The 26924-nt window shown below is 28.2% G+C and overlaps 2 protein-coding genes across 2 annotated transcripts; one reads left to right on the top strand and one right to left on the bottom strand.

Moving 5' to 3' along the window:
* Window positions 1–183: 183 nt before the first annotated feature.
* Window positions 184–9550, top strand: LOC114124391 (uncharacterized). Its single transcript, XM_027987631.2, has 5 exons — window positions 184–447; window positions 530–693; window positions 1396–1531; window positions 8122–8304; window positions 8826–9550. The coding sequence occupies exons 1-5, from the start codon at window positions 375–377 to the stop codon at window positions 9155–9157; spliced, it is 888 nt and encodes a 295-aa protein (XP_027843432.1). The 5' UTR covers window positions 184–374; the 3' UTR covers window positions 9158–9550.
* On the bottom strand, window positions 9506–26924 carry LOC114124389 (xaa-Pro aminopeptidase ApepP-like). Its single transcript, XM_027987628.2, has 14 exons — window positions 26538–26924; window positions 17707–17842; window positions 17250–17334; window positions 16557–16733; window positions 16147–16372; window positions 15335–15596; window positions 15010–15130; window positions 14276–14422; window positions 13540–13753; window positions 11994–12227; window positions 10562–10633; window positions 10306–10373; window positions 10094–10189; window positions 9506–9935 (listed from the first exon to the last, which is right to left on the bottom strand). Exons 1-14 carry the CDS (start codon window positions 26563–26565, stop codon window positions 9729–9731), a joined length of 2073 nt encoding a protein of 690 aa, XP_027843429.1. The 5' UTR covers window positions 26566–26924; the 3' UTR covers window positions 9506–9728.

Here is a 26924-nt window from a genome sequence, read left to right as displayed (position 1 = left end):
CGGCGGAATTTTCTCTGCGCATCAAAATTCGCACTAGATACCTGTAGAAAATCCCATTAGGTGCATCGATGTCGTCGATTTGTCAACGTATTCGGCCGATTGAACGAACGTGACCATGGTTAAGGTCCAATGGTTTTAGGTCAGTAATTAGTAACACGTTTGCGGTGCGTATTTATTAGACGCTTGACTTTGTTTTCTACGTTCAGTGTGGCACTGGTGCGTGATCAACAGGCAGATTCTCGCGATCATTCGCTTACGGTGCACAATCGGCGCGCGTTTTTCACGTAGTTTAAACTTATCTATAGTGTCCGTGTCAATAAATAATAACCGTCGTCGTTCCTTTTCACGAGCAGGTTTATATATAAACGGCAAATATGATTTTGTCGAAAATAATAGCGTGCATCTTCATACCATTGCTGTCTTCCACGGCCGTTCAGTCAAACCGAGGTAGCTACATTTAAATTTATATTTCGAAAATAAAAATTTCAGATTATTATTATTCCAAAATGGCTTGATCGTTTTTTTCTAGATTTTGCTCATCGTTTGACTACTATTGAAGATCTAGCGACTCGCGACAATAACGTCATAAATGTGCCGGTAGCTTTGCCTACCGGTTACGTTGTAAATCGACCGTCTCAAAATATGGTTTCTGCAGGAGATCGAGTGGACGTTAACAAAGAACCAAGCAAAGAAGTACATGAATATTTTATCGTTTATTCATAATTTCCAATGAAAATTGTATATTATGATATATTTTTTAATGACTAATAAGCAAACCTGAGCAAGTTGACTATTTTTTACATCTATAGTACAAGTTATTCCTAAGTTAAAGTTAATTTTAAAATACAAATTAATTTGAGCAGTTATGAACTGAGTTAGTTACAAATTTTTAGGAAAATTATAACTTATTTAAGTTATCAAGTTTATCATTATTATTCGGGTGACCAGTGACCACGATGATAATAATATTGTCGTCCCTGTGCTGGCACTATTAATAATTTATTTATTTTACAATTAATAATTATGTAAAATAGTATTCGAGTTAAAAAAAAAAAATTGTAAGGAATTTTTTACAAATCCTAACTTTAATTTTAAGTTTAACAATACAAGTTACAATTATTTTTTAACATTATTTTTTTTTTACTAATGAAGTTAAAAGTTATCAAAATAAGTAACTTTCAACTTTTTACAAGTTACTGTCGAGCTTTGCTAATGAGTAATTATAATAACTAATAACTAATAACTATTTGAATTCATGTCGTTATGTTTAAATTCAATCGATAAATTCGCGCGTTATACCTATTATAATACGTATGTTGAATAGTTCTTGCCATAAATGTTTATAACTCGATGCATCATTCCTGATTCAACAAAAACTTAATATTGATTTTATAGGTTTCAGAAACTGATATGTATTTACTAGGAGCTATAGAAAAATTAGTGCACAGAATGGATTTAATGGAAAAGCGGTTGAAACGATCAGAAGAACTCATTCAACATATTGTTGAAGGAAATGCAGCCAACAGAGAAGGTTAGTCACAATCTAAATAAAACTATGATCAGGGATTAAAAAATAAGGACTAGACTATAGATAATAGCTATTATATACCTACTGTATGTATCTACTTATATATGTCAAATGTGTTAATAATTATTGGAATCAATACCAATAGGCAATAGTCAATTTCTATAAAACGACTTGCACAATGTACGATTTACATTGTATAATATGCTTAAACTTTGATTTCGGCAGTACATATTCGCGAGACGTCGCGAAAGCAGTCGAGCGCGAGAGTGTACTGCCGGAATTAAAGTATCCAGTGAGTGCGAAAAAAAATTATTTACTTTATTTAAATGTAGTACATTATAATATAAATGTGTAGCCGTGTAAGTAAGACTATTTAATAATGAATAATCGATTTTTTTTTTCATGTTTTTGTAAAAATAATATTCAATAAAACCTGACTTCGTTCCTCATTTAAGTATCGGCACATCTCGATGTGTTAAAAAATAAAATACAGTAAAGGTAATATGATGGTAGGGAGGTGCTAAGGAGCACTATAATATTCATATATTTTAGAGACCATATTATAGATAAAAATTTTTAGTACATTTAGAAATATCATGGTAGTCGGTAGGTCAGTGAGAGTGGATTGAGTTCTGCTATAATTGTCACACATCATTCGATATTTCGTGGTTTTTAGTTGTTTTTTAGAGTGAAATTATCATAATGTTAATAATATAGCTACATTTATTACTAGCTATTATATCATAATAAGTTAGTAATAGTTAATAAGTACATTGTAGGTACTTATGTACCTACAATGTATATTTTTTAAATTTACTTTACATTTAAAATTCTTTAATTCGGTATGGCGTGTATATATTGTATCTAAAGTCATATTATCACAACAATCATACGTACTATATTAAGTACTTACTGATAATTTTAACAATTTATAATGAAACTTATTGATGGACGCTCTATTATACTGCTGTAGGTGTTAAATTATAATTTTCCCTAAACTGTTTCTTTAATAATTATCAATATTAGTAAATGAAAGAGGTATACGATCTATATTACATTTCGTTTTTTGGACATTGTATTTGTATATGAACTATAAAAATGGATAATGGATAATTTTCAATAATCTATGGCATGCTGCGCATATACAGAAAATAACATGTTATTTTGGCCGTGTGTATAAATTAACCAATTAGGACAGTAAGAATTTCTAAATGTTCAACAATAATAAGTTCACAATCATAATAATTGCACTTGTTTTTAAATTAGCACTTTAGTGTTTGTTTTATAGGTACAGGTATTGAAATGAATTTTGAGATAGTACCAATAATACAATTTATTATAACTATGTTGTCCTTGTCCGCATGGTAGCATATATAGTTTTATTTGATAAGTGCACTTATACAATACCTATGTTAAAACATGCTACATATTATTTGCCAAAATTATATTATCCCGAGTTTTGAATAGTTAGTAGGTAGAATTTTATTTTTCATTGCGTAGCCAATCTTATATGTTAGGTATTTATGAATAATTTATAATTTATTACTATTATTATAGTTATTTAGAATTATTTGTTTTATATACAAAATAAAGCCCCAAACACAATTTGAATAACATGTTACCGCAGTATTTAAATATTATGAAGAAATTATTATTTATTTATCAATTTACCATTAACGTTTCAAAATGAAAAAATAACTAAGCCAACTACCATTATCGAACACTAAGTCTGAAGTCATAACGAATAATATGTATTAGGTACTTTGTTTAAACGTCAATACTGCTGCAGTCATAGACATATAGTAAATTCTAAATAATTTAAAATTTAAACGAAAACGACAAACCATTTAGAAATATTGTCATCACAGCAATTTAATATAGTACTTATAGCTATATTAAATGATTTGAACAAAATGCAAATAGGTACCTTATTATTTAGTTATGTGAAATCGTGCCTAAATTAAGCAGGTATTTAAAATGAACTATTAAATTATTGTGTATATTAGTTATACAGTTTGAAGTATAATGTTAATTATTCAACTTTGGTTAATTATCAAAATAATGAATATTGTCTTATTATTAGTCACCTTTGGATACTATAGTAGGTACTCATGCTATTACTTTTTAATTTTCCGTGTTAAGTATGTTGCTATGCTTAAAAATAGGTATTTATAGCGATTGTACACCCGGTAGTCGGTACTCGGTACATTGACTGCGATTAGAAATCGAGATTCAAACTAAAGATAGGTGATAGGTATACTCATAGAAAATATATTTATTTTTATTTATTTTTTTTTTTTTAATTAGGTACTTTCTTTTTAAGTCTATGAGACTACGATGAATAACATTATTAAATAAATTCAACATATGTTTTTCAAAACAGTTCATTTTGTTTATTACTATTATGATTTATGGATAAATACAAGTACCGCCAATGGTGTTGGTATTTTCAGAATTTTGAAGTGCGTCCATACTATAAAATAACATTAAAATCTATAGTAATTTTATTAATAGTTACCATCTAGTTTTTAAATAAGATGTTTTACATTTGATGATCTATCAATGAGATTGGTCATTAGTGTATGTTACTTACAAAAATGAAAATGTTCAGGAGATCTGGAGATACAAATAACTGAATACATATTATTGAAATCGGTGTATAAACTGTAAATATAATACATTTTATTGATAATGCATTTCACTCGAAAATGGTTTTTTTAATTACATATAAGTACCTACCTAATTTTTTCTGTCTACAGGTATATATTACTGTCGTACGAAATTAAACTGGTTTTATTAGAAATTTAAACATTACCATATTTTATTTTTTGGACTAGGTTTTCAACAATAAAGATAATATAGATTAATACGGTAATAAGGATATAAGCAACATTTTGCTTATTTGCTTATTTGCCTGTACTATCTAATATAGTATACATACTTATTATTATACCTGTTAGGTGATTCGTGATTATAGGTTCATATCATAAGGTTCTATAAAATATAAATTATAAAACATAATACATGATTAAACAAATTATGATATGTTAGTATCAAACTATTTAATTCAGAATTGAATTAAATCCAAATTGCATTTATAGTGTATGCAATTTGATACACATTTATTTTGAGTGAATAAAATTAACTTATAATTTATATTACATTTCTTAGTTAATTAGTAAATAAAAATTTGTAGTGTATTTGAAAGTTGAAATATTAAAAGTACGAGTTAATTTTCTAATTTTTGTTGGTACCTACTGTAGTACCTACTGTGTATAGAAAAATGTTGAAATCATCTATAGTTCTATATATTGATCTACCATAAATTTTTATTTCTTCTGCGTATGTTTTTATAAATTTGTGATTATTTATTCTAACTACTTTATCAAATTCCAACTGATATTTCATCTATGATTGGCTTATAATTTTGTTAAATCTCCGTGTCCGTGTGACATAATTTATAAATAATATTTCGAAAGAATAGTGCTTTGTTTATTTCTGGAACTGACCTTCTGTGATGAGACAATTGCAATGATTTAAATTACTTACTATAATCTTAACAATAATATTTTCAAATAAAAAAAAGTGGGCAAGTGAGTACCGCTCTGCTGTACATTAGGTGCCGTATGGATCATTATTATATATTATAGGAGTGTTAAATTTGAATCCAATGATAGTTATCATTGTATACGAAAAACGATTCTGAACGAAGATGATTTGTCAGCCTAGGATATAATTTCTAGTGGTTAGTAAAAAAGGTGGTTTAAAAAAACCAGCTTATATTAAAAAATATTTTGAAAATTAAATCACGTAAAGAAAACGCGAATCTTAATAACTGGTAAAATTTTCAAGTATCTACGACTTATACTTTTTGAATAATAACAAATATTTAAAATCATTTGAGGATAAATCGTTATCGTTACGCTATTTCGTTAAAATTTAAAATTCAAACGCACTTAAAATTTTTCCTATAATGATGCTTCGAGTTTTCTCTATAGATACTTGAAGGTAAACTTATGGAAAACTTAGTGTTGTATTTTTAATCCTTAGTTATAAACACAAAAAATTTTATGATTTTTCAACTTCAAATATTTCGCAAATATTCATAATTTTGACGAATTTTCGTCAAAATTTGAACTTCAAATGCTAATAAAAAAAAATTGTGCCTATGTATTCTTATAATTTTTTAATCACTATAAGAATAACATATGAGGAACTTTGTATTAAATTTTCAAGTATTTTGATAGGGCCAAAAAATTTTTATCGACACTTCAAAAATATTTTTTCAGAAAAATTGAAAATTTCAGTTGTCTATAAATAGCTCAAAAAAAGTCAAAATATTTTGAAATTTAAATCACGTAAAGAAAACGCGAATCTTAATAACTGGTAAAATTTTCAAGTATCTACGACTTATACTTTTTGAATAATAACAAATATCAAAAATCGTTTGAGGCTAAACTGTTATTTAACGCGGTTTTTGTAAAAATTTAAATTTCAAACACTCATAAAAATTTTTTGTCTGAATCCGGTAGAGTTTTTTTTACAGATATTTGAAGAAAAATGTATGGAGAACCTTGTACCAAATTTTCAAAACTTAGTTATAAAAGAAAAAAATTTTATGATTTTTCAACTTCAAAATTACTTGCAAATTTTCGCGTTTTCGACAGATTTCGTAAAAATTTGAACTAAAAACGCTTATAAAAAAAAATTGTGACTAACGATTTTTAATTTTTTTTAGCTACATTAAAAACAACTCATAAGGAACCTTGTATTAAATTTTCAAAACTTTTTGGTCATCCAAAAATTTTTTATCGACACATTAAAAAAAAATTTCTCAAAAAAATAGAAAATTTCAGTGGTCTATAAATAACTCAAAAAAAGTCAAAAAGTATAAAGTATAAATTTAACTATATACGGATACCACTGACATTAACATTTGGTGAAAATTTCAAGTATTTTCAGTAATTAGTTTTTGAATTACAACCATAAAAAAAAATCGATTTGGTCGAAAACTGGTTTTGCGTAAAAATTGCCGTTTTTCCGTCATTTTTTTTTGTTTTTCTCGATTTTTTTGAAAACTGTTGGAAAATGTTAACTTTTTACCTCTATAATGCACCAAGGATATTCACTTTTACATCGGAAACCACCCCCATTGTTTGAAATTGGAGCATTATTTCGACTAGTTATGCTGTACACAGACACAAAAAAAAAAAAAAAAAAAAAAACACACATCATTGTAAAATCAATACATTCATCACTTCGTTCAGAATCTAAAAGAATATCTATATTTAATGAATATTACAGACTCATTCTGAATATTAATACAACTAAATTATTAAACGACATTAACGAGAGTTCCTAGCTCACTGACGCTGTCTGGTCACTGGTCAGTACGTTTTGTTTGAGAGTAGGTATTTGTAGATAATATATAATACTATATTGTATGTTTATTCTTCGATTCTCGTAACTTTTCATAAAAAATGTATTATTTTAATATTATCAATAATTACGTAGTATATTTCAGTAGAACAATACTATAATAATTATAATTATAATTATAATTTCGTATAATTATTATACGAAAGAAGAAAAGGAACACATATTTTATAATTTTATTCTTTTTTTTTTTTTTAAATATTTAAAGATATACAGCTATTAATTATAATTACATCTAAATACTAGTATTTTAGTAGCTATTTTAGAACATTAAAATCTTATGATAGCACTATATCTAATACATATTTTGTGTAAAGAAAAATTGTTCTATAAACAATCATACTACTAATTCTATTTATTAAATAATAGCTACATATACTTATTATGATTGTTAGTTTTAAATTTTTTATATAATTAGAAAAATACTTCTATTTAAATAATAGACAATTATAACAAAAAAAGCAAAGTATTCTGATTATTTTAAAATAGTAGTTATATAACTTATATGCTTTTAATTTTATAGTATTAATATTATTTATTAATTATTAATATATATACTTACAACAATTAATATAAGCGATGAATATTGTACAGATATATTTAAGTCGTATTATTTATATAATATACTATTACAATAATACATATTATATTATAATAGATACATTAAAATAAATATTCAATCATTGTTAATAGTAAATAGATACAATAATATTAAAAACAGTTCAAGTGCAAGAAACGAAATTTTTGAACAACGTTTTTAACTTATAATAAATGACTATAATTTAGATATATAATATATTTTTATTAAATTTAACGAGTTCTGAGTATCATAATGTCTAATAATATGACATAATCAGGTTTCCTCGAGGCTTAGTCAACCTAAAGAATATCCTTCACTCCTTCGCAGATAATCAATATATTTATAATATAAGGCGTGGGCATATAGCGCAAATTAGTCATAGCATACAAATATTTATTTATAAAAATTAGATAAAAACAATAATTACGTGCACATATAAAAGTAAAAGTAGTAAAAGCTTAATAATTATAAACACATTATATCCGTTGTACAATCGTGTGTGCTCAGAGTATATTCTATGGTAGATCATTAACATTTTATTACTTGTAAATATTACATCTATCCTATTTTTTCACAGATCCTTGCCCTGGAAATTTCACGCGTATCGCACATACTTGTTATCACTTTAGTGAGAGACAGTATAACTGGAAATCAGCCATGTCGATGTGCAAGAGTTTGGGAGGAAATTTGTTAGAGTTCGAAAACAAAGACGAACAGATTGATGTGCTGACGTATCTTATCGGTGACAAGTATCTAAGAGGTAAGGGATCATTTTGTTCTAAGTATGAAGGTTGCAGGGTGTTTTTAACGTGCATTTTTAAGAAAATAATTAATTAAAAAAAATTTAAGTGATGTCAATTTTTGGAGTTTTAATTTTTTTCGAGGACGACATATTTTTTATTTCATAAACTGAAGGAGAATACTTTTCTAAACATTATGAATTGCCTTTGTAATTTATATAAAATCAAATATTTAAAAATATTTGTTTTTTTTTCAATTAGCGCATCGTAAATAAGTAACAATATGTATCAGACAATTAAATTATTTTTTTGAAAATTATATTTTACGATTGATAGAAAAAATAACGAATAAAGGTTCACGTTAAAAAGTCACCCTATATACATTATTATAGTAGATATACAATAACAATATATTATATTCGAGACAAATAATTAAAAATTGTACGCGCACACGCTTTCGTTGGTTGTATGTGTCAAATATTAAAATCGTTTGTTTAAAAAAAAAAAAAAAATGCTATAATGCAAATCGGAATCACTACAGGTTACGACTATTGGACGGGCGGCCTAAACCCAGGACTGCTTTGGATATGGGCCAACAGCGCGCGGCCCGTGGTTCCCAAGGATTCGACTAGGCCCGAGGATCAGATCAGCGGATCCGGTCGATGTTTGCGTCTCACCCCCAACGCGGCGACCAAAGTGTATACGTACTCTGGCGCCGAATGCAGTAATCGGCACCGGTACGTGTGCAAGCACGAGGAGAACGCTACGGAAAAGGCGCTGACCAGGATACACAAAGCGCTCAAGGACGGTAGCCAACAACCGAAACCGTCATCGGTCTTCGGATCATCGCCATTGATTGCGGCCACCGTATGACCGTATACACTACTTATTATATAATATGATATAAGCTAAATAGTAATAATATATTGTAAATTATGTGATAACTGATAAGTGATCCACGCTTCATCTATAATATTTCGTGTATAAATAATCAATTGTGATTGTTTTAAGTCCTACGACAAAATTCAAACGCACGCGAAAATCACGAACGGCTATGAAACTTAATTGTACAAAACGCGAGATTAATTTTACGTATTAGGTACTGTAAGTTATTGTTATTTTTTTTATTTATAAACAATTATTGTTTTCCGAAGACAATTTTTCAGCGTACGTATTCTTTATACATTGTACGCATTTTTTCATATTTATGTTTATTACACGTTCGATGAAGTATTCTAATAAAATATCTACGATTTTTTTTTTAACGTTTGTTGAGTACGTTAATAATAATACATACTATGTCATTGGCGAAATTTCGGCTATCGGCGTCATCGCAACATATACGCGTTTTTCGTAACGCTTTTTATTAATCGATATTAAAATAAAAATGATAGAAATAATAATAATAATAATAATACGATGTTTTCGGGGAATCGGTTATGTTTTAAACAGTCAGCAAGTTGACGGTAGCAATCGCGACAATTAGCGCTGCGACGACCAAGGTGCAGACCTCGTTCCTGCGCGCATCCGAAAACAACGGCATCGTTCGCTCCATCATCCATTCATAGCCTAGTCGACTGCTGTTGTACTTTAGGAGCTCGACGCCCACCATTTTCCGGATCTTGTCGTTGTAAGCGTTTAGCCACCGCACCTGATGTGAAAAACCCGTATTTATAGTGTAGGTCGAGATCATTCGCCATTAAAAGAAATAAAACGAAAAACAATCGTGTAGCACACGCACGTTGAAACTAAAAATATTTGCGAGATCTTTTTTTGTTTTATTCAAATATATATTACAACAGTACTTACTTGTTTTGGGCTGAGCATGTAGTAGTCGATGAGCTTTGGTTCGAACGGTACTAGAGTGATCGGCATGAACGTCAAATATTTGCCCATTGTTTCGTTCTATACAATTTATACAAGTTATACGTTATGGGGATATTGTTTTTTTTTTTTTACTATTCAACACAATCTCTCGACTTCATAGTTAGTTAATATTTGTAATCATGCACTATAATTACCTTTGTAATCACTTCTAATATAGTTTCTAGTCGTACACCAAAATCATTTTCTTTATAATAACCGGGCTCTGTATTGAAAAAAAAAACATTTATTATTCTTGACTAATAACATATAAACAACATATTGTAATAAATATGAACGTCTGCAGTCAAGCTCTTTAATACGAATGAAGTAATTGGAGATCGGATATTCGAATGGTTATCGTACAATTATTAATAATATAAATTATAAATGAGTATAATTCTACCTACTTACCGTCAGATATAAAATATCCTTCCTTGAGCACTACGTCACTTGACTTTCGTCCGTAATACATATTAACAGGTGCTTAAATATATAAACAAAAATAGTAATACAATTATTAGTCATATTGATGATCTTAAACAAATTCAAATCAATCATTTTACAATATATTTTTTTAAGCAGGATATTAATTATCAAATACCAATAGGGTAATTCTATTTTTTTTTAGTTTATATTTTCGACTTTCAGCTTTACGCTACTGTCTGATCATTATAAATTATTACCTAATTAGTAATTACTTTTCTTGCCTTGGTTAAATTTATAATACCGTTTTCGCTATATTATTCTAATATTGTCGATAGAAATTAGAAACATTGTTCTAGAAAACTAAAATATACAATAATAATTGTTATTTATTTACAGACTGTTGCTTAAAGGCTCAAAATTTAGTATCAGTGGCGTATAAGGGGAGGAGGGGGGGGGAGGAGAAAATTTGGTGGATAAATCCCACTGCTTTTTTTTTTTATTATAATAAAAGGACTTAGGTAAATTATACATAAGACACCTAGACATTAAGTCGTGTTTAGTACCTAATAACTATTTTAGAGTATTTTTCAGTTGTTTTTCAATTTTTGTAAATGCAATTGATTAAGAATTGATATTGTAGATAAGTACTGTTTATATTTTGCATAGGATTTATTATTTTGTTATTCATATTTGGTGGTGATAGTAGAAGGGTAATTATAGAGTTTTATTTCTAAGAATAATTTTTTAGAATAAATAAAAAATTATTTCAGATACAGTTAAAAATAATGACTATGTTATAGTACTTATAGTATGTAATATGTAGAATGTCGTTTATGACGTGCAGTTAGGTTAGGTAATTATTGAAAACCTCAAAGGGGTGTTATGTATATTTGATTCAATACCTCATTTCGTCTCTTAAAAAATTCTTAAACACACCGATGTGTACTGTTTACCGCATTTTTATTCTATCCATGTAATTATATACATATTTATAGTGTACAAAACAATCGAAAATCATGCAAACTTTCTACTGTTATAGAAATGTATGGCGTATTGGCGTTGTATTATTAAATAATTATGTAACATTCAACAACTGCAAAACAATAATGGGCTATACAGACATAATTATTGGAGTTGATATCACTTAATATTATCCTTTTGATATTTTGACATAGTCATGTATGAGAATTATAGTAATTATAGATGATAAGTGGTTGACAACTTTAAATAGGTTCTACAAAGAATAGAAGTGATGTATTATAAGAGTTATTTCAACTCACATCCTGTGAGTGTACTGAGTACAGTATATAAATGTATACAGCGGGTGGCAAATATATGGTACACGTTATAAGAACATTTGGATTTGTCTTCTTCCTCTTGTTTCAAAAAATGAATAAATAATAAGCTGATCACTTACCCTCGTGTACATTGAGAAACACTCCGATCCCGTGACTGGTACCGTGGTTGTAGTCGTAACCAATATCCCAGAGCGGTGCCCTGGCGATTACGTCAATCTGATTAAGTATTAAATCGTGAGGAAATGTGAACGACGCAAGATCGATGGAAGCCATCAACACCCTCGTGTACGCTTCGATTTGTTCAGCCGACGGCTGTCCGAAGTGCACCGTCCTAGTCACATCCGTAGTTCCATCTGCAGCAGATAAGGTACACATGTAAAATTTAAATATTATTTGTCTACATGTTTTTAATTTTGTTTCACATTAAATATTATTAGGTAAATTGATATATTTTATTATGAATTTACGATAATCACACGATCGCGATGTCACGATCCACACAAGACGTTTTATATGATGGTCATCATTGTTTGATTAAATTTCTATTGCGGTTTTAGATGACATTTTATAAAAATTCATATACAAGTAGCAGCGATAAATTTAATATCTTGACATTATATCCTTCACATTCAAAAATTATCATTTTTATTTCAGTTTAACAAATGGAATTTCCAAGATTAATTAATAATTTGATATTTTGATAGCTTTATCAGGATATAATCATTTATTTATTTCAAAAATATCAATAACTATAATATAAACCGATTGTATACGATATTTGATCATAATTTTAACCGATATTTCCGATTTGGGCGGGTCCTAAACTAGTATTATATAGTTATATTGGTATAGGTACATTCCAGTAAAGTATATGTACCGTATCAACATTTATAACTATCGTCAAATCGTCAATTATAATTTTCAGTGCCCTTTGGCCTTTGGTATGAGATTCGGTGACGCCAACGATAAAAAAATCGTTTTACTACCAACCTGGCATTTAGAATGTTTGGTTGACCTACATTTTTTTATGAAAAATGATAAATTTACCTTATGATACGATTTTTATGCTTCTTAAATAAATTTACTTATATATAATAATATAAACTAGTTTGTAGTATCTTATGATATGTATTACTAATTTTATAAGCTTTATGAAAAATAATACAAACGTATAAATATATCATAATATTGTTTTTTAGATATTCAAATGTCACAAATATATGACACGTTTGTAATTTATCGTGATGTAGAAATGAATAACCACTTCCGATTATTCTATTTATCTGCAATCTGTAGTCCACAGATGATGGGTATTTATTTGATACTATTGTTCATACACCTCGTCATCTCGAGTGCGAATAAATATACATATTATACAAGGTAACTAAGTCCATGGGTATTAATTTGAGATTTTTCACTTTCTGTATTAGTTATGATATTTAATAAATATTAATAACTTATTAAGTTAACGCTACATTCACATTATTATAATTTCTCTCTATACATTATATTACCTAATTTTATTATATTAATTTCTATTTATAGCAATGAAATAGAGCAAGCACGCAATGTATATAGGTAAAAATGATAATTCTATCATATTTAAAATTGTCAAAGAGTGTTTATCATAAGTGTAATTTCACTTAACATCAGACTCACACTCACCCCAGTAATGAGAACCACTGTCAATGACCAAAGTGCTAATGTGATCAATTTTCAAGCTGCTCGAAGTCGATGGTGTATAATGTGGTATAGCCCCGTTGGGTCCGTATCCTACAATGGATTTAAAACTCACACCACGACTGAAGTTTTGCTCGCTTCTGTACTTGTCCACCATGTTAGCCACTGCAAGTTCGGTGAGTTGCTGTCCATATTTAAACTGACAAAATACACATTTAAGAAAGTACAAATAAGTATGTATACGTGAATATTGAATGGCGGTAATAATATATAGCTTCTATAAACAAAAGTATTCTTTAGCTGTATCCTTTCCGTTTATTAGGCCTTTTTGGTGATGACCACCACCAAAGTGTATTATCACCACCTGGGCACCTTGTCCTATACACTTACTTACTTTGAATTTCGTGAATTATTATGAATATTTGGTGTATTGTTAGTATAGCTATTACATAAGCAGAAATCCATTAAAATTTCAGGGCGCAAACATTTTTTTAAAGAGAGTTTGGGGAGGGGCTTAGCTCTCTCCTCATTTCTACTGTACATATGGTGTTAAACCATAATAATTATGCTAATTAAACTAAAATAAATTTGAATTTTTTACAAGCAGCCGGTATTTGACTTATTCATACTCGTCTGTCTTATATGGGTATATATAATATCGTACGTATCAAATAGGATAGTAATTAAATAAGTTGTAATTGTATTATAATAAATTAAGTACCTGTTCGTCAAGCTTGGCCAATATATTACACACAACCGCCGAATCTCTAATGTGTGAGAGTCGCATTCCTTCTTTTTCGACGGAATTCTTTTCTGCCATCATGTACATGATTGGCGAAGGAGCCTGCTTTCTCTTTTCAGTATTGATCTACAACAATTAAATAAGCAAATTAAACCTCATAAAAATAAAATCATTTAATTATATTTCCATCATACGTTGCGGTTGCACAGTTGAAAGTTTAAACACATTATTTATTATTCATTGTACCTACACAAAGAAATTACATTTACATTTTATACACCACTATAGAGTCCGCAATCAATCTAACGTCATGACTGACGAGGACGAAGCTATATCTATATAATATATAATATATATAATACAATTTGCTATAATAGTATATTAGTAGTTAATGATGGAAGATAACGGTATGCTTATATAGGTATACATAATATTGTTTATTCATTATATCGCAAACTATACTTTCGAATTAAAATTGTCCATTAAGTAGATTAATTATACAAAGATACATTTACATTAACAAACCGGAGTGAAGATTTAAATGAAGTTTTAACGGTATATTAATTTTAAGCATGAAATACATTAATAATAATTATTAATAACTAATAAGGTAAAATAATCATAATATAGACTATAGTATAACGTCACCATATAGATATAAATGTACAGTACTAATATTCAATAAGGCCATCATAATAATTTTGAAAACTTACCAAAATGTAAATGCATCTGCTCGCTCCGTTGTTGTACTCCGTGGCAGACGGTATTAGCACTTTTTGCCAAATCTGCGACAGTGTCCTCAGGTCGATCCATATGGCTTCGTAATCGTGGAGCCTAAAATGTTAGTATGATAATGATGTATTACCAATATAAAATATTATTATAAGTGATGAAAAGATACACTTAACATATTATATTATTTATAGTTATTTCTTATAATCATAATTTGTATAGCATAATAAATAATAATATAGTATGTATATAGTATTTGAGTTAAAAGTTATTAGTTTTTAACACATTAACAATATGTGATCTGACCTGGCGCAATGGGCCGAAATGCAGTTGTCAGTGTGCAAATGTTTCCGAACGTCAGGACTGAGCTTCACGGAATCAGTATATAGATGTAACTGGTCTTTGCTAACGATAACGTACGATTTGAGGAAAGGACCGTAAGGTATGTCGTGGCCACGAATGTTCAGCAGCCATGCGATCTCGTCTAAAGCCGTCACGACCATTGCATCACACCCCATAGCTTTAATTTTATCGCGGGTCGCATCCAACTTGTCTTGCCATCTCTTGCCTGTTTTTTTTTATATATATTATTGATTTACTAATATTCGACGGTGTAATGTTTATGGGAAACAATCACTTAGTTTGCATTTGATCCCTTTAAGCCACGAGCAAGTATATAATATATAATTTATATAAAATTACAATAATACAATTATTTTTATACTTAAAAAGGAGCATTTATTTATGCTATATTAGGTATGTGTGAAACAAGTTTCAGTGTAATTACTATTTGTTAAGGAAATAATTATTTTCTCTTTAAATTTATTTAATAAAGTAGGTAGACAAATCTCTATTACGTTTGAGTTTTACGATTGGGTAGCTACCCTCCTCAAGCTTCCGTGGTATGAAGCATTTTTTTCACTCATATTCATATACTTATTGGAACTTTAAAATATTATACAATATGAATAATGTATTAATACTATTAATATTATGTTGGTGCATAATAATATATTGCTATTGTAATGCTCGTAAATGTAATGTACTACCTACTAAATAGTACATAGAATACTTTATTGTTGGCTATGTGTACTCGGCTAATAAAAACAGATACCTACCTGCATATTCTAGCGGCCAGACGTATGCTTCGCGTGTTGGATTATCGGGCCGGTTGTCTATCCAAATCATGTCGATAAGGTTGTTGTTGATGGGCACCAAGCTGATGGACTCGTTTGCCAACGCGTGATACAAGAATTCCCAGTCACCGTTTGAAATGAGCTTAAGGTCAGCACCTACCCTGGAATTAGGCTTTAACTCGTCCAGCAACCATTCGACTAGTCTTTTCTGAAAATATAAAATACATTTTTTTTTTTAATATTAAACGACATAATGCTTTTACATGTACTGTGCTACTATGTTAGTAACGTGCAACCAAACGATAAACGATAACCGCCACTACACTGTACAATAATGCGCTAGTAGTTATTGAAAAACTATTCTATTATACATCTGCAAAAGCTGCGCCTACCGACTCTCCGTAGACCAATAGCTGCCAATCACAAGACAACTCTTCGTCCGCCAGTTTGTGGTACATCCACCCAGTCCAGAAAACTGCTTTAGTCTGTGTCACGACAGCCACCCCGCCGACACCACTGAATCCCGACAGATATTTCAGTCTCTTGTCATGGTCCGCCACTTCTTCGTTCTTCACACACACAAATGTAATTATTAAACCATGCGTTATAAATTATAATATTACAATGAAGTTACAATAGTCTTACTGAAACAATATATTTATACCTGTATATAATATGTAAAATATAACATTGCACCCTCCTGTTTTTATTTGTTTATTAAGCCAATAGACCATATAGTTAAAAAAAAAAACGAGTGATTCTGATTTCAAATAATAACCTACAAAATAAACTGAACAAATAAGTCAGTATCACTTATTAATTACTTTTTAATAATTTGAATAAAACATTTTTAATACATATTATAACGAAGCAACGAACTTTTGTTTACATACAATGAAATGTTTTTAAATAATGAAAAATATAATTCATCGATTTTATTCGAGTTTCTTAATACTTTTATAATTTATTGTATGGTAAAATATTAAGACAAACTAAAAAAGTTTGTTATCGAAATTGTATGAAATCTTATAACTCGATGAGTATACTTTGCACCTATATAATATCTTCAATAAATTATTAATTACTTGATGTTCGTCTGTATCTGGAACGATATATGCATCAATTGGAGGTCCGTGGTGTGCATTCCTTTTCTTCATTTCATTTCTTAACCTTAAACACATTTAATTTTAGATTTTACTTTAAGTATATCATTTTCAATACCCCTATTATAGCTTAATTCAACGAAATGCCTAGTAAAAGTATATGAGTTCAGAGTTATAGTAGTACAGTATGTCCTATATTATATAATATTAATATTTAATATTTATAAATTATATATTATCATAGATTAAATATACTATAGTGGTATGTATTATATACTATATGTATACATAGTAATTAGTTTTACATAATAAGGTACACAATACTCTTTCTCTTATACATAGATAAATAAATTTCTAAATGTATAAATTAATAATTATTGGTTATTATATAAGACATAAACCATCTTTAAGTATATTATACATAATATTTGTATTTTACTCATGAAGGATAGCAGACGTGTTGACTCGATTAATGGGCTGCGGTACGTTTTCCATTGGTGGACATAATTTTCGACCCATTGATTTTTGATTTGAATCTCCATTTTGGCTGTATCCAGTTGTCCAAATATCTAAAACTTAAAGTAAGATAAAAACATAGTTAATATTATTCGCATTATTTCATTCTATCGTTTTGACATAGAAATACTTTCATTACTTAATTTATCACACATTTTATTTTTATCAAAATCAACTAAACTTAATATATGAAGTATTAAAAACCGATAAAAATGATTGAAATACGAATTTTCAATCTATCAATTAATAATGAAAATTCTAGACAAAAATAAGCCAAAAGAATGGGAGGTTATTACACCCTCATTGCTACGATGATCACGCCTCTGGGCTCTGACTAGGTAATGCATTATTCGCAGATAATAAACTTATATTAGTATTTTTTGTTCCAGCTATTCTGAAAATGACGAATGTTGAATAATTTCTAAAGTATAAAATATATCGAATACGCATATACCTATTAATTATATTTATTAACAATTAACATTTATAGTATAGATTAGCCATGGATTAATTATATGTATTGTATATACATTGATATCAGTACATTTATTTTCAATTTTTAACGACTCTGGAGAATCTTCACTAGGTGTCTATAGGTAAGTTCGTTTTTTAAACGTTTATAGTATTTAAGAAAAGTTATTGTTAATATGAAGTCGTCATAACACAATATCATACTAACACGAACACCATAATCAATATAATAATATATAGCTATAGAGCTATAGGCTTTTATACTGCACGAAGTGTTACAATCATTTTATACATTCAAATGTAATTTTAATGTAAAATTGTCTTATTTTCATGATATACTTTACTTAGATAAATTGGTAATATAATTAATAGCCAATTAATAGGCAAACGCCACACGAGGTATGTATAATATATATATATATATATATATAGGGTGACTAGGGAGATAGATAATAATAGATACATTCAACATACTATTCATATCACATATATAGGTACCTATAACAAAACGTATAAAATAAAAACGAAAAATTTATCGGAATCATCCGGCTGGAAAAATCAGCTTTGGGAGAGGGACATCCCAATGACCCAACGGGTAAAATTACTTTTCCAAACAATATTAAATATCTCTATGCAGTATGTTGTAATTAAATTAAAGAAATCCACCATTCATCGTATACGTGTATAGTAAGTACTAAGTAGTAATATAGTGTTTATTCCCTCGGGAATGGTGGTATACTTGCTAGTATAGCAAGTGCAATCAATCTCCATTGTGTAAATCTTATCGTACCTCCTAAAATTCGATGTGTCTGCATATAATAATAAATAGTATATATTATATAGGTACCTAGGTAGTAGGTGCCTAAAATAATAAGGTTGATATTACTCGTATATGTATGAAGTATTAACCATATGATGTACAAGATACCTATTGCTTACTAGCTGTGCCTTACAATGTAAGTCGTACAGCGTACTTAGTAGGTACACACAGTATGAATAATCCATGTAGATAGTACATTCCTAATATAATTTGGGCAGGTGGTAATCATATATTTTGACCCAATTTCGGATGACATTTAAAGTCCTCGAGGGACATACATATTATATTGTTTCACTAAAGGTTGTTTTCTGCAGGGGTTGTACAAAAATTGCTGACATTTCAAAAATCATCAAATATAACCACGGCGTTCACGAAGCAAGCTATGACGAAAACTTAGTTGTGTTGTTGTTTTATTACCAACGGAAAATCATTAACACATTAATAGTTATATCAGAAATTAAACGAAAAATTGAATTATTATTATATACGGTCATGGTATACGTACGTTAACATAAAAAGTAAAAGTTGAGTTTAAGTTCCTTATATAACCCTCTAATTTTTAAGTTTCCAGTTTTCAAAATGAGGTTTTATTTTATTGTTCAAAGTTACGTTAAACGCTTACAAAAACACCAATCAAAAATAATACTTCTCAAATGGAAGTAAAGGCAACAATATTATTAATCGTACTCGTGCGGTATTTTTTATACATCTAATATGTATGTAAGAGTTTTTGTCGCTCTTGAAATTACACTCTAACATTTCTTAACCCAGATTATAGTATTTATATTTTACATTTTATACATCTAGATAGTTAAAATAAAAGTAATGAATTGATACATAATACATATAAAATATACATACAAACAAAATTTAAGTTCTGCAACTCAAATTAAAACCTGTACATAAGTACGCTATGAATAAACTGCACTTTACCTAGATATATAATGTATTTTATTATTTTAATAACTTAGATATTTTCTAAAGTCTATTATATCTACCTATATAATATAATAATATAATATACCATCAATCATCATAGACATAGAACGATCAAATTCTACATTAATTATGCACTATACAAATATATATATGTATGATATATAGGTGATGCGTTGATAGAAAGTAAGTATGAAAATGACTATCCTTATTTCTATAATAATTATATAGTTTCTTCATTACCACTTATAATATTATAGATATAGGTATCTATAAGAATGTTTGAATCATTGCTAAATTGAATACTTTTATAAGTACGATTAATAGTTTTTTTATGGCTATTATTTAATTTGATCAAATACATTTATTGTGTTTGCAGAAGATATAGAATATTAATGCTTAATATCATATTAAATAGGTAGTATAAATAACATGACGTATTCTATTCAATATATTTTGAAAATATTTAGGTAAGTACTCGTAAATATTTTTATGAGCAATGTCGATTTTAAAACCTCCTATAAAATTATATAGGAAGTTAAGTAATAATAATATAAATAATATATATAATAGTACAATAATATATAATATTATGTATAATAAACTAAACTTCCACCACGAATCGTTATTCAAATGTCACGATTTATCAATTCTTTCTAATGTACCTTTATAATATGTATTGCATGCGGCATGCCACTCTTAACTATCAGATTAATTATACATAGACAGGGTCTACCCGAGAAGCAAGGGATAGACGCGCCTATAGGGCGTCATTTTTTTGAGGAAGACATTTGAAATGTTAATATTATAAATAATTTTTATAAAGATATAAACCACACAGTCGTATCTTGTATGATGTATTAAATATTATAAATATTAATTATTTTGCTATAATTTTTAACAAACGACACTATGAATTTGTAAATAATATAAATATCCTCGAGTTTAAATATTAATGAATATCTCTGTATCTACTATATTAATATTACAAATTTTAACTTTACTAGTTAAAAGTAAATAAACTTTAATTTTATTAATTGCCAGTTAAATTAGTTTTTTAAATATGAAGTATTTATGTTAATTTTTTTTCTCGTCATTTGACCTATTATTATGATAACACAAAAAGTAATGTCTATTATCCACAGTAAAAATATTAAATATTAACACACAAACGTAACTAACTTAGTTTCAGTGGCGTAACTGAGGACCCGCAAACCCCAAGTTGCGGAGGGACCCATGGTAATTTGGGGCCTTTGGTTATAATATTAGGTATACTAGAATTATTTGATATAACAATAGGTATGTCAGAGGCCCATTTTTTATTTTTGCGGGGGGGGGGTCCAAATTTTTTTATTACGCCACTGATTTAAACTAATGGGGGGTTATACTAGTTATAACTGTACTGATCTAGAAAATTGTTATATTTAAATAAATATAATTTACCAACACAAAATTATGTTGATTTCAGTTTAATTAAAATAAATATATAGGTTATTTCGTGAAAAAATAGGTATATATATAAATATTAAATATGTCAAGGACGACAAAACTTAGGTTTTCCTTGGTTTTCTTAAATGTCTTAGCCGAGCCTGTAAATAGAATATAGAGTAATTAGTGTAAAAATAAAGTCCAAATTGAAAGTTAAAAAATATACTGATAGAACTTAGTTTTTAACATTATAAATTTAATAGGTACCTAATATCTATTAATAATATCTATTCGCGAGTCACAAAACCTGCTGGAACTGCCAACCTCTCACGTGATTCTTCTAAGTATTCTCGATCACTTAAAATAATAAATACATTAAATAGGTATGACTTATAATTAGATTCTATTGATTTATTCTATTATAATACATTGGATTTCTCGTACCTATTTTGATTTATAGCAAAGTCTGTAAAATGCAAAGCAATTATGTATACAATATTGTTTATTGAACAGTGAACACTATACCTATATAATATACCTAGGTATTATCCAACATTGGACGAATAAACGAGACAAAATACCAATGACCAAACGTGGTTTTTACATAATATTATCATTGAAATGTATATCCACTATCCGGTCTATATTTTTCTTCTTTTCGACTCACCGCAGCATTAAATAATGAAGGTTTTTTTGTTTGTAACTTTATTGCAAATATTATTACATCTATTAAATATATACATTGGCGAGCTATGTACTTAAATGCAAAGGGAACGGAATCATTCAATGCGATTCAATGGTGGCCATTATATTAATGCTTACGTTTATATTTACTATCATTATATATATATATTGTGTGTATGCATTATAATAGGTGTACCTATATAAAACAACAGCAGCTGAGTGCGGACAACGCCCTAACGGCGGAAACGACCAAAGGAAGTTTGTCCGTGGCCCCATCAAAGTTTTTATTGATAGAAGTTTTAAACATCAGTTTGAAAAAAGTGAAAAGTATAAGTATTAAATATTATACACCTATATTAACATATAAACACACACAATCACAGATATACGGTGCCTATACTATTCTACATGTTTTAATGTTTAACAAATTTAAAATGCGTTCGTCAATATGTCCGATTAACAACGGAAAAATATTAAGTGCGTCTTGACTTTTAAAGTTTATATAGAAACATTTACAATACACAGGTAGTACATTTTCACAATACATACATTCTTCTCCCGTAGCTAGTCATAAATGATAAATAGGTATCTATTAATTATAACTTATAAGATTTACAAATGCAGCATATATTAATGAATACCTATGTTATAAAATATAGTTAATAAGTTATAGGTAATTACGGGATTCGGGGTGCTAGCATTAAAATTCAGGATGCTAAACACCTTTAGCACCCCTGCGATTTGCGCCTATGTGGAAGGTCCGCATTCGATCGTAGGACTAACGCCTAATACTGTGGTTAGATAATATGTAAAATTCTCCCCCTTCCTAACACACACCACACACATATCCTTATCATGTGGATTACAAGATTGAACGTAGATATCAGTGTGATTCAAATGTGCAGAATAAAAATACCTATCTACTAATTTTTCTAACAAACCACTGTAGTAAGTAAAAATATGTAAGTACATGAACCTTCGGGCCCTAGTCTTTATAATACAACCATACTGCTGGCCTAGACTTATCCGCGGTGTCACAAATCGCCATGACAAATTATGTAAAATCACGATTTAACGACAGGGGGTAATACAGTTTGATTATGTTTAAGCTGCAACATGCGTATAAAAGTAGTTATTAATAAATTATACAGTCTCAACAGTCAACTCATTTCTTAAATAAAAACTCCTGTGGTGAAAGCTATACAATGAATAATATTTAATAGTATATTTCCGCTTATATTGGTTTTTGGTATTGATATACCATAAGTATAATAAGTACCTTATGCCTAGATTACCGTTATTTATATTTATTCATTTTTAAAAACATTTAAACTACCCTATCAATATTGATTTTTTAAGTGTTCAAAATGTGTAGGCAATTAAATTCTTGACCGATTTATTTTTATAATTTTTGATAACTACTTAACATAATACAAAATATACATTTTAAGAGTTAGGTCTGGATATAATAGGTCATTCTGTATAGTGTGTAATGTAGGATGTAGTTATTATAGTAAAATTTATAAATGATATGAAATCATTGCGTATTCATTAACTATTTATAATAATATTAATAGGTAGGTATATTTTAAATACTTGTATTCGCCAATCATCATAACACTATAAAAACACTTAGTTAAAACATATAGAAACTATTAACTAAAATTAAAAATATCGTTTTATAATTTGATTAGTAGGTACAAAAATGTTTCAAGAACTACCTACTTACTTGATTATTATACCTATATATTTCCTAATTGTTTCAAATTTTAATCTAAATCATAATTAATTAATACATTGCAGATTATTTCAGTCTATTTAGATACATATTAACCATTAAAATTTTAATAAAAAAAACAAATTAAATAACTAAACTTTATTTATTTTTTACAGAATGGACTAAAGTGGGATATAAGATGATTGTGAAAGCTTTTGTAGAAACGCACAGCTTCTTCTATCAGTTTTTATCGAAAGAGCTTTATATAATGCGGAATCGGATACAAGGGACGTGAGTACGTGACATTAATATTCTGGAACTGTTGAATTTTGTTAGTAATAGAAACTTTTGCAGTAGACACCTCATAATAATTGTAGACCATAGTTTCCACAGTGGTTTAAGTGATGTTTTATAATTTACATAAAGACAAACAACTTTAAATTTAAATTTTGAGTGTTTATGGTTTATAAGAAAGATACGTTGCCTACGAAGACGGGTATTTAAGGCGTGTTTCTTAAAACAGATAAGGCTATTCTAAGTGAGTCGTTTATCCAAGTATTGAGTATTTGAGACCAAAGTATCTAACTGAGTTAGTCATTGAAATAGGATTATAGGAACATTATTTAGGTAGACACTTGGGTAAAAGGAGTGATATAGAGTGGATGATGTTGTATGTATAGACAGGTACTAATGTATTTAGATGAGTTAGGTTTAATACTTCATTTTGTGTACCACTTTTAAGTTGGTATAAATTTGGAAATTATCAGTCAGCAAGAAGATTTATGTTATGATGACTTTGTCTTCAGCGTAATCAGTTAGGTACAATAGTATTTTGGGTAATAGGCTAGTTTAATGTGTAGATATAAAAAATAAGGGGAGAAAGAATTTCACAGTATAAGACACACATAAGTATATTAGATACCTACGAATAACGGAATAAGTGAAATTTATTTAATTTTAATTTAAAAAAATATATTAGTAATAAGTACTATAATAACAAAGTAGGTACCTATTAGGTAGATATAGTCACCGATTAATGTTGAATAGACATAGGTAGGTACCTACTTGAAATTGTACTATCGTAATATGCATAACAAAAATTGCAATTTGCCGTTTAATAAAAATGAAAAATACTGTTTTAAAAATCATAAAAATATTGGCGAAATTTATATCAAAATCTTATTTTTTAATGTGAACAACAAAGCATTTTTAATGTATTTAATACTGATTAATGGTTTCAAATTAAGTGAATAATTATTGTTAGTTAAAATTGAACAAAACCCACAAATATTTTTTTGGTCCTAATTGAAAAGCATCATGAACATTTAAAATTTTTTATGATAAAAAAAAAATCGAATATTACTAATTAAACGTAAAAATAAAGTGTATGTTTATGTATACACTCCTAAATACCGTTTCGTAATTCGGTATACTACCAAAAAGTCCGTGGTATAAAAAGTCAATGGTAAAAAAGCCCGGTACATATAATTAGGTAAAATAAAAATACGATGTGATACTCAATCAAACTTCCAATTAGTATTAATATAAATTGTTCTTACAAAAAAATCCAAGATTTAGGATTAATCAACAGATATAAAAATAACGACGAATTTATTGATTTTTGTGGAATGTTGAAGGGCCTTTCATTTCTTCCTCTTGAACATGTTTTCGAAGGAATGACTTACCTTAAAACACTGTTTCTCCCGAAGGAGAAAATCTTTTAAATTATTTTGACGCAACCTGCGTAATTGGACCATTTAAAAAAGAAGGGGTTGTTACCAAATTTAAATTTAAAAATAGTTAGTCCACTTTTTCCTCCGAATACTTGGAATGCACATAAAACTACGATTAATAGTGACCACCGAACGAATAATATAAGTGAATCGTGGAATAACAGATTTACTCATTTAGTTGACCACAGTCATCTATTTGGATACTCATTCACAAAATGAAATTAGAAGTAGCGGCAGATAGGGCGAAATAAGTTATCGACAGCATGGGTGAGCTGGTAAAAAAAAATTCAATTCAACATATATCCAACTGGTTAATATTTATGCCAAAGAATGAATTATTATCTATTCTTACCATAAAATTTTTAGAAAAGGTTAGTCATAATATTAGAACAATACCAAGATATTTTTATAAAAATTATAATTTTTTTTTTAACGATAGTTAAATTAGCTATTTTTTAGATATTGTTATATATACATATATAATGTTATATTGTAATTTCAACAGCGGAGTTTTTTTACCGCGAGTCACGTAATTCATACTTCAGAAAATCAGTACATATTTTATAGAAATTTAAAGATTCATCTTTTTATAATAAATTTGTTATATATTAATGTAAATATAAAATAATGTTATATAATTTGTATAGGTAACTAAATTATTTATTACTATAGGCTACTATAGCTTCAAGTTTTTAAATACAAATGATAAATCGGTGATATCGTTTAATATTACAGTATATATTTTTGAAAATAAAACAATTAATCTCAGTGAAGTATTTCGCCAAAACTAGCAATGTATAACCCTTTCGTTTTACATTTAATTGTGTATATTATTAAGTATACTGTACTCTACGTCATATTCGTAAGAAATATAAGGACCATAATATTATTTTAAATTGTCGTTTTTTTTTTTATATTTAAGTAAATCTAGTAGATGAATATATATAAATAAATTAAATACTTACACATCAGTAGGACACATATTCTTTTCATTTTCGTAGAGCAATGACTTGAGAATTATAAAGAGAACACCTTATAACATTTTTCACCCCTAAATATTCAGCACATTAATAACAGGCGAGAGTTTCGAAATAAATGACCGCCTTTAAACATTAAATGTATAAGGTCCTCTTTGACTGGACATAAATGCATTAGCACAGTGTTGCCATTTACTAAGGTACAAAGTACCAACATAGAAGACATAAATTATGAAATATTGTGCACATTGAAACTTTTTTTTATGTTAAGTAAATTTTTTATTTTTATTTTTAATAATTACAATTTTAACAAAAATGACTACACATATCTCATTTATGTACAAAATATATTTTGTATTATTGATTAACGTAGTT

Source organism: Aphis gossypii, chromosome 1 (assembly GCF_020184175.1).
Source record: "Aphis gossypii isolate Hap1 chromosome 1, ASM2018417v2, whole genome shotgun sequence".
NCBI classification, from domain to species: Eukaryota; Metazoa; Arthropoda; class Insecta; order Hemiptera; family Aphididae; genus Aphis; species Aphis gossypii.
The sequence above is the reverse complement of the archived record's forward strand: the minus strand, read 5'-3'. Positions and strand labels throughout refer to the sequence as shown.

Coding starts and splice junctions, on each gene's coding strand:
- LOC114124389 (XM_027987628.2), bottom strand. CDS start 26,565: ATGAAAAGAATATGTGTCCTACTGATGT. Junction 16,734..17,249: donor CAGATACAGACGAACATCAA/GTAATTAATAAT, acceptor GTGTGTGTGAAG/AACGAAGAAGTGGCGGACCA. Junction 10,634..11,993: donor GTTTCTCAATGTACACGAGG/GTAAGTGATCAG, acceptor TATATATTTAAG/CACCTGTTAATATGTATTAC.
- LOC114124391 (XM_027987631.2), top strand. CDS start 375: ATGATTTTGTCGAAAATAATAGCGTGCATCTTCATACCATTGCTGTCT. Junction 694..1,395: donor ACAAAGAACCAAGCAAAGAA/GTACATGAATAT, acceptor TTGATTTTATAG/GTTTCAGAAACTGATATGTA. Junction 8,305..8,825: donor CGGTGACAAGTATCTAAGAG/GTAAGGGATCAT, acceptor GAATCACTACAG/GTTACGACTATTGGACGGGC.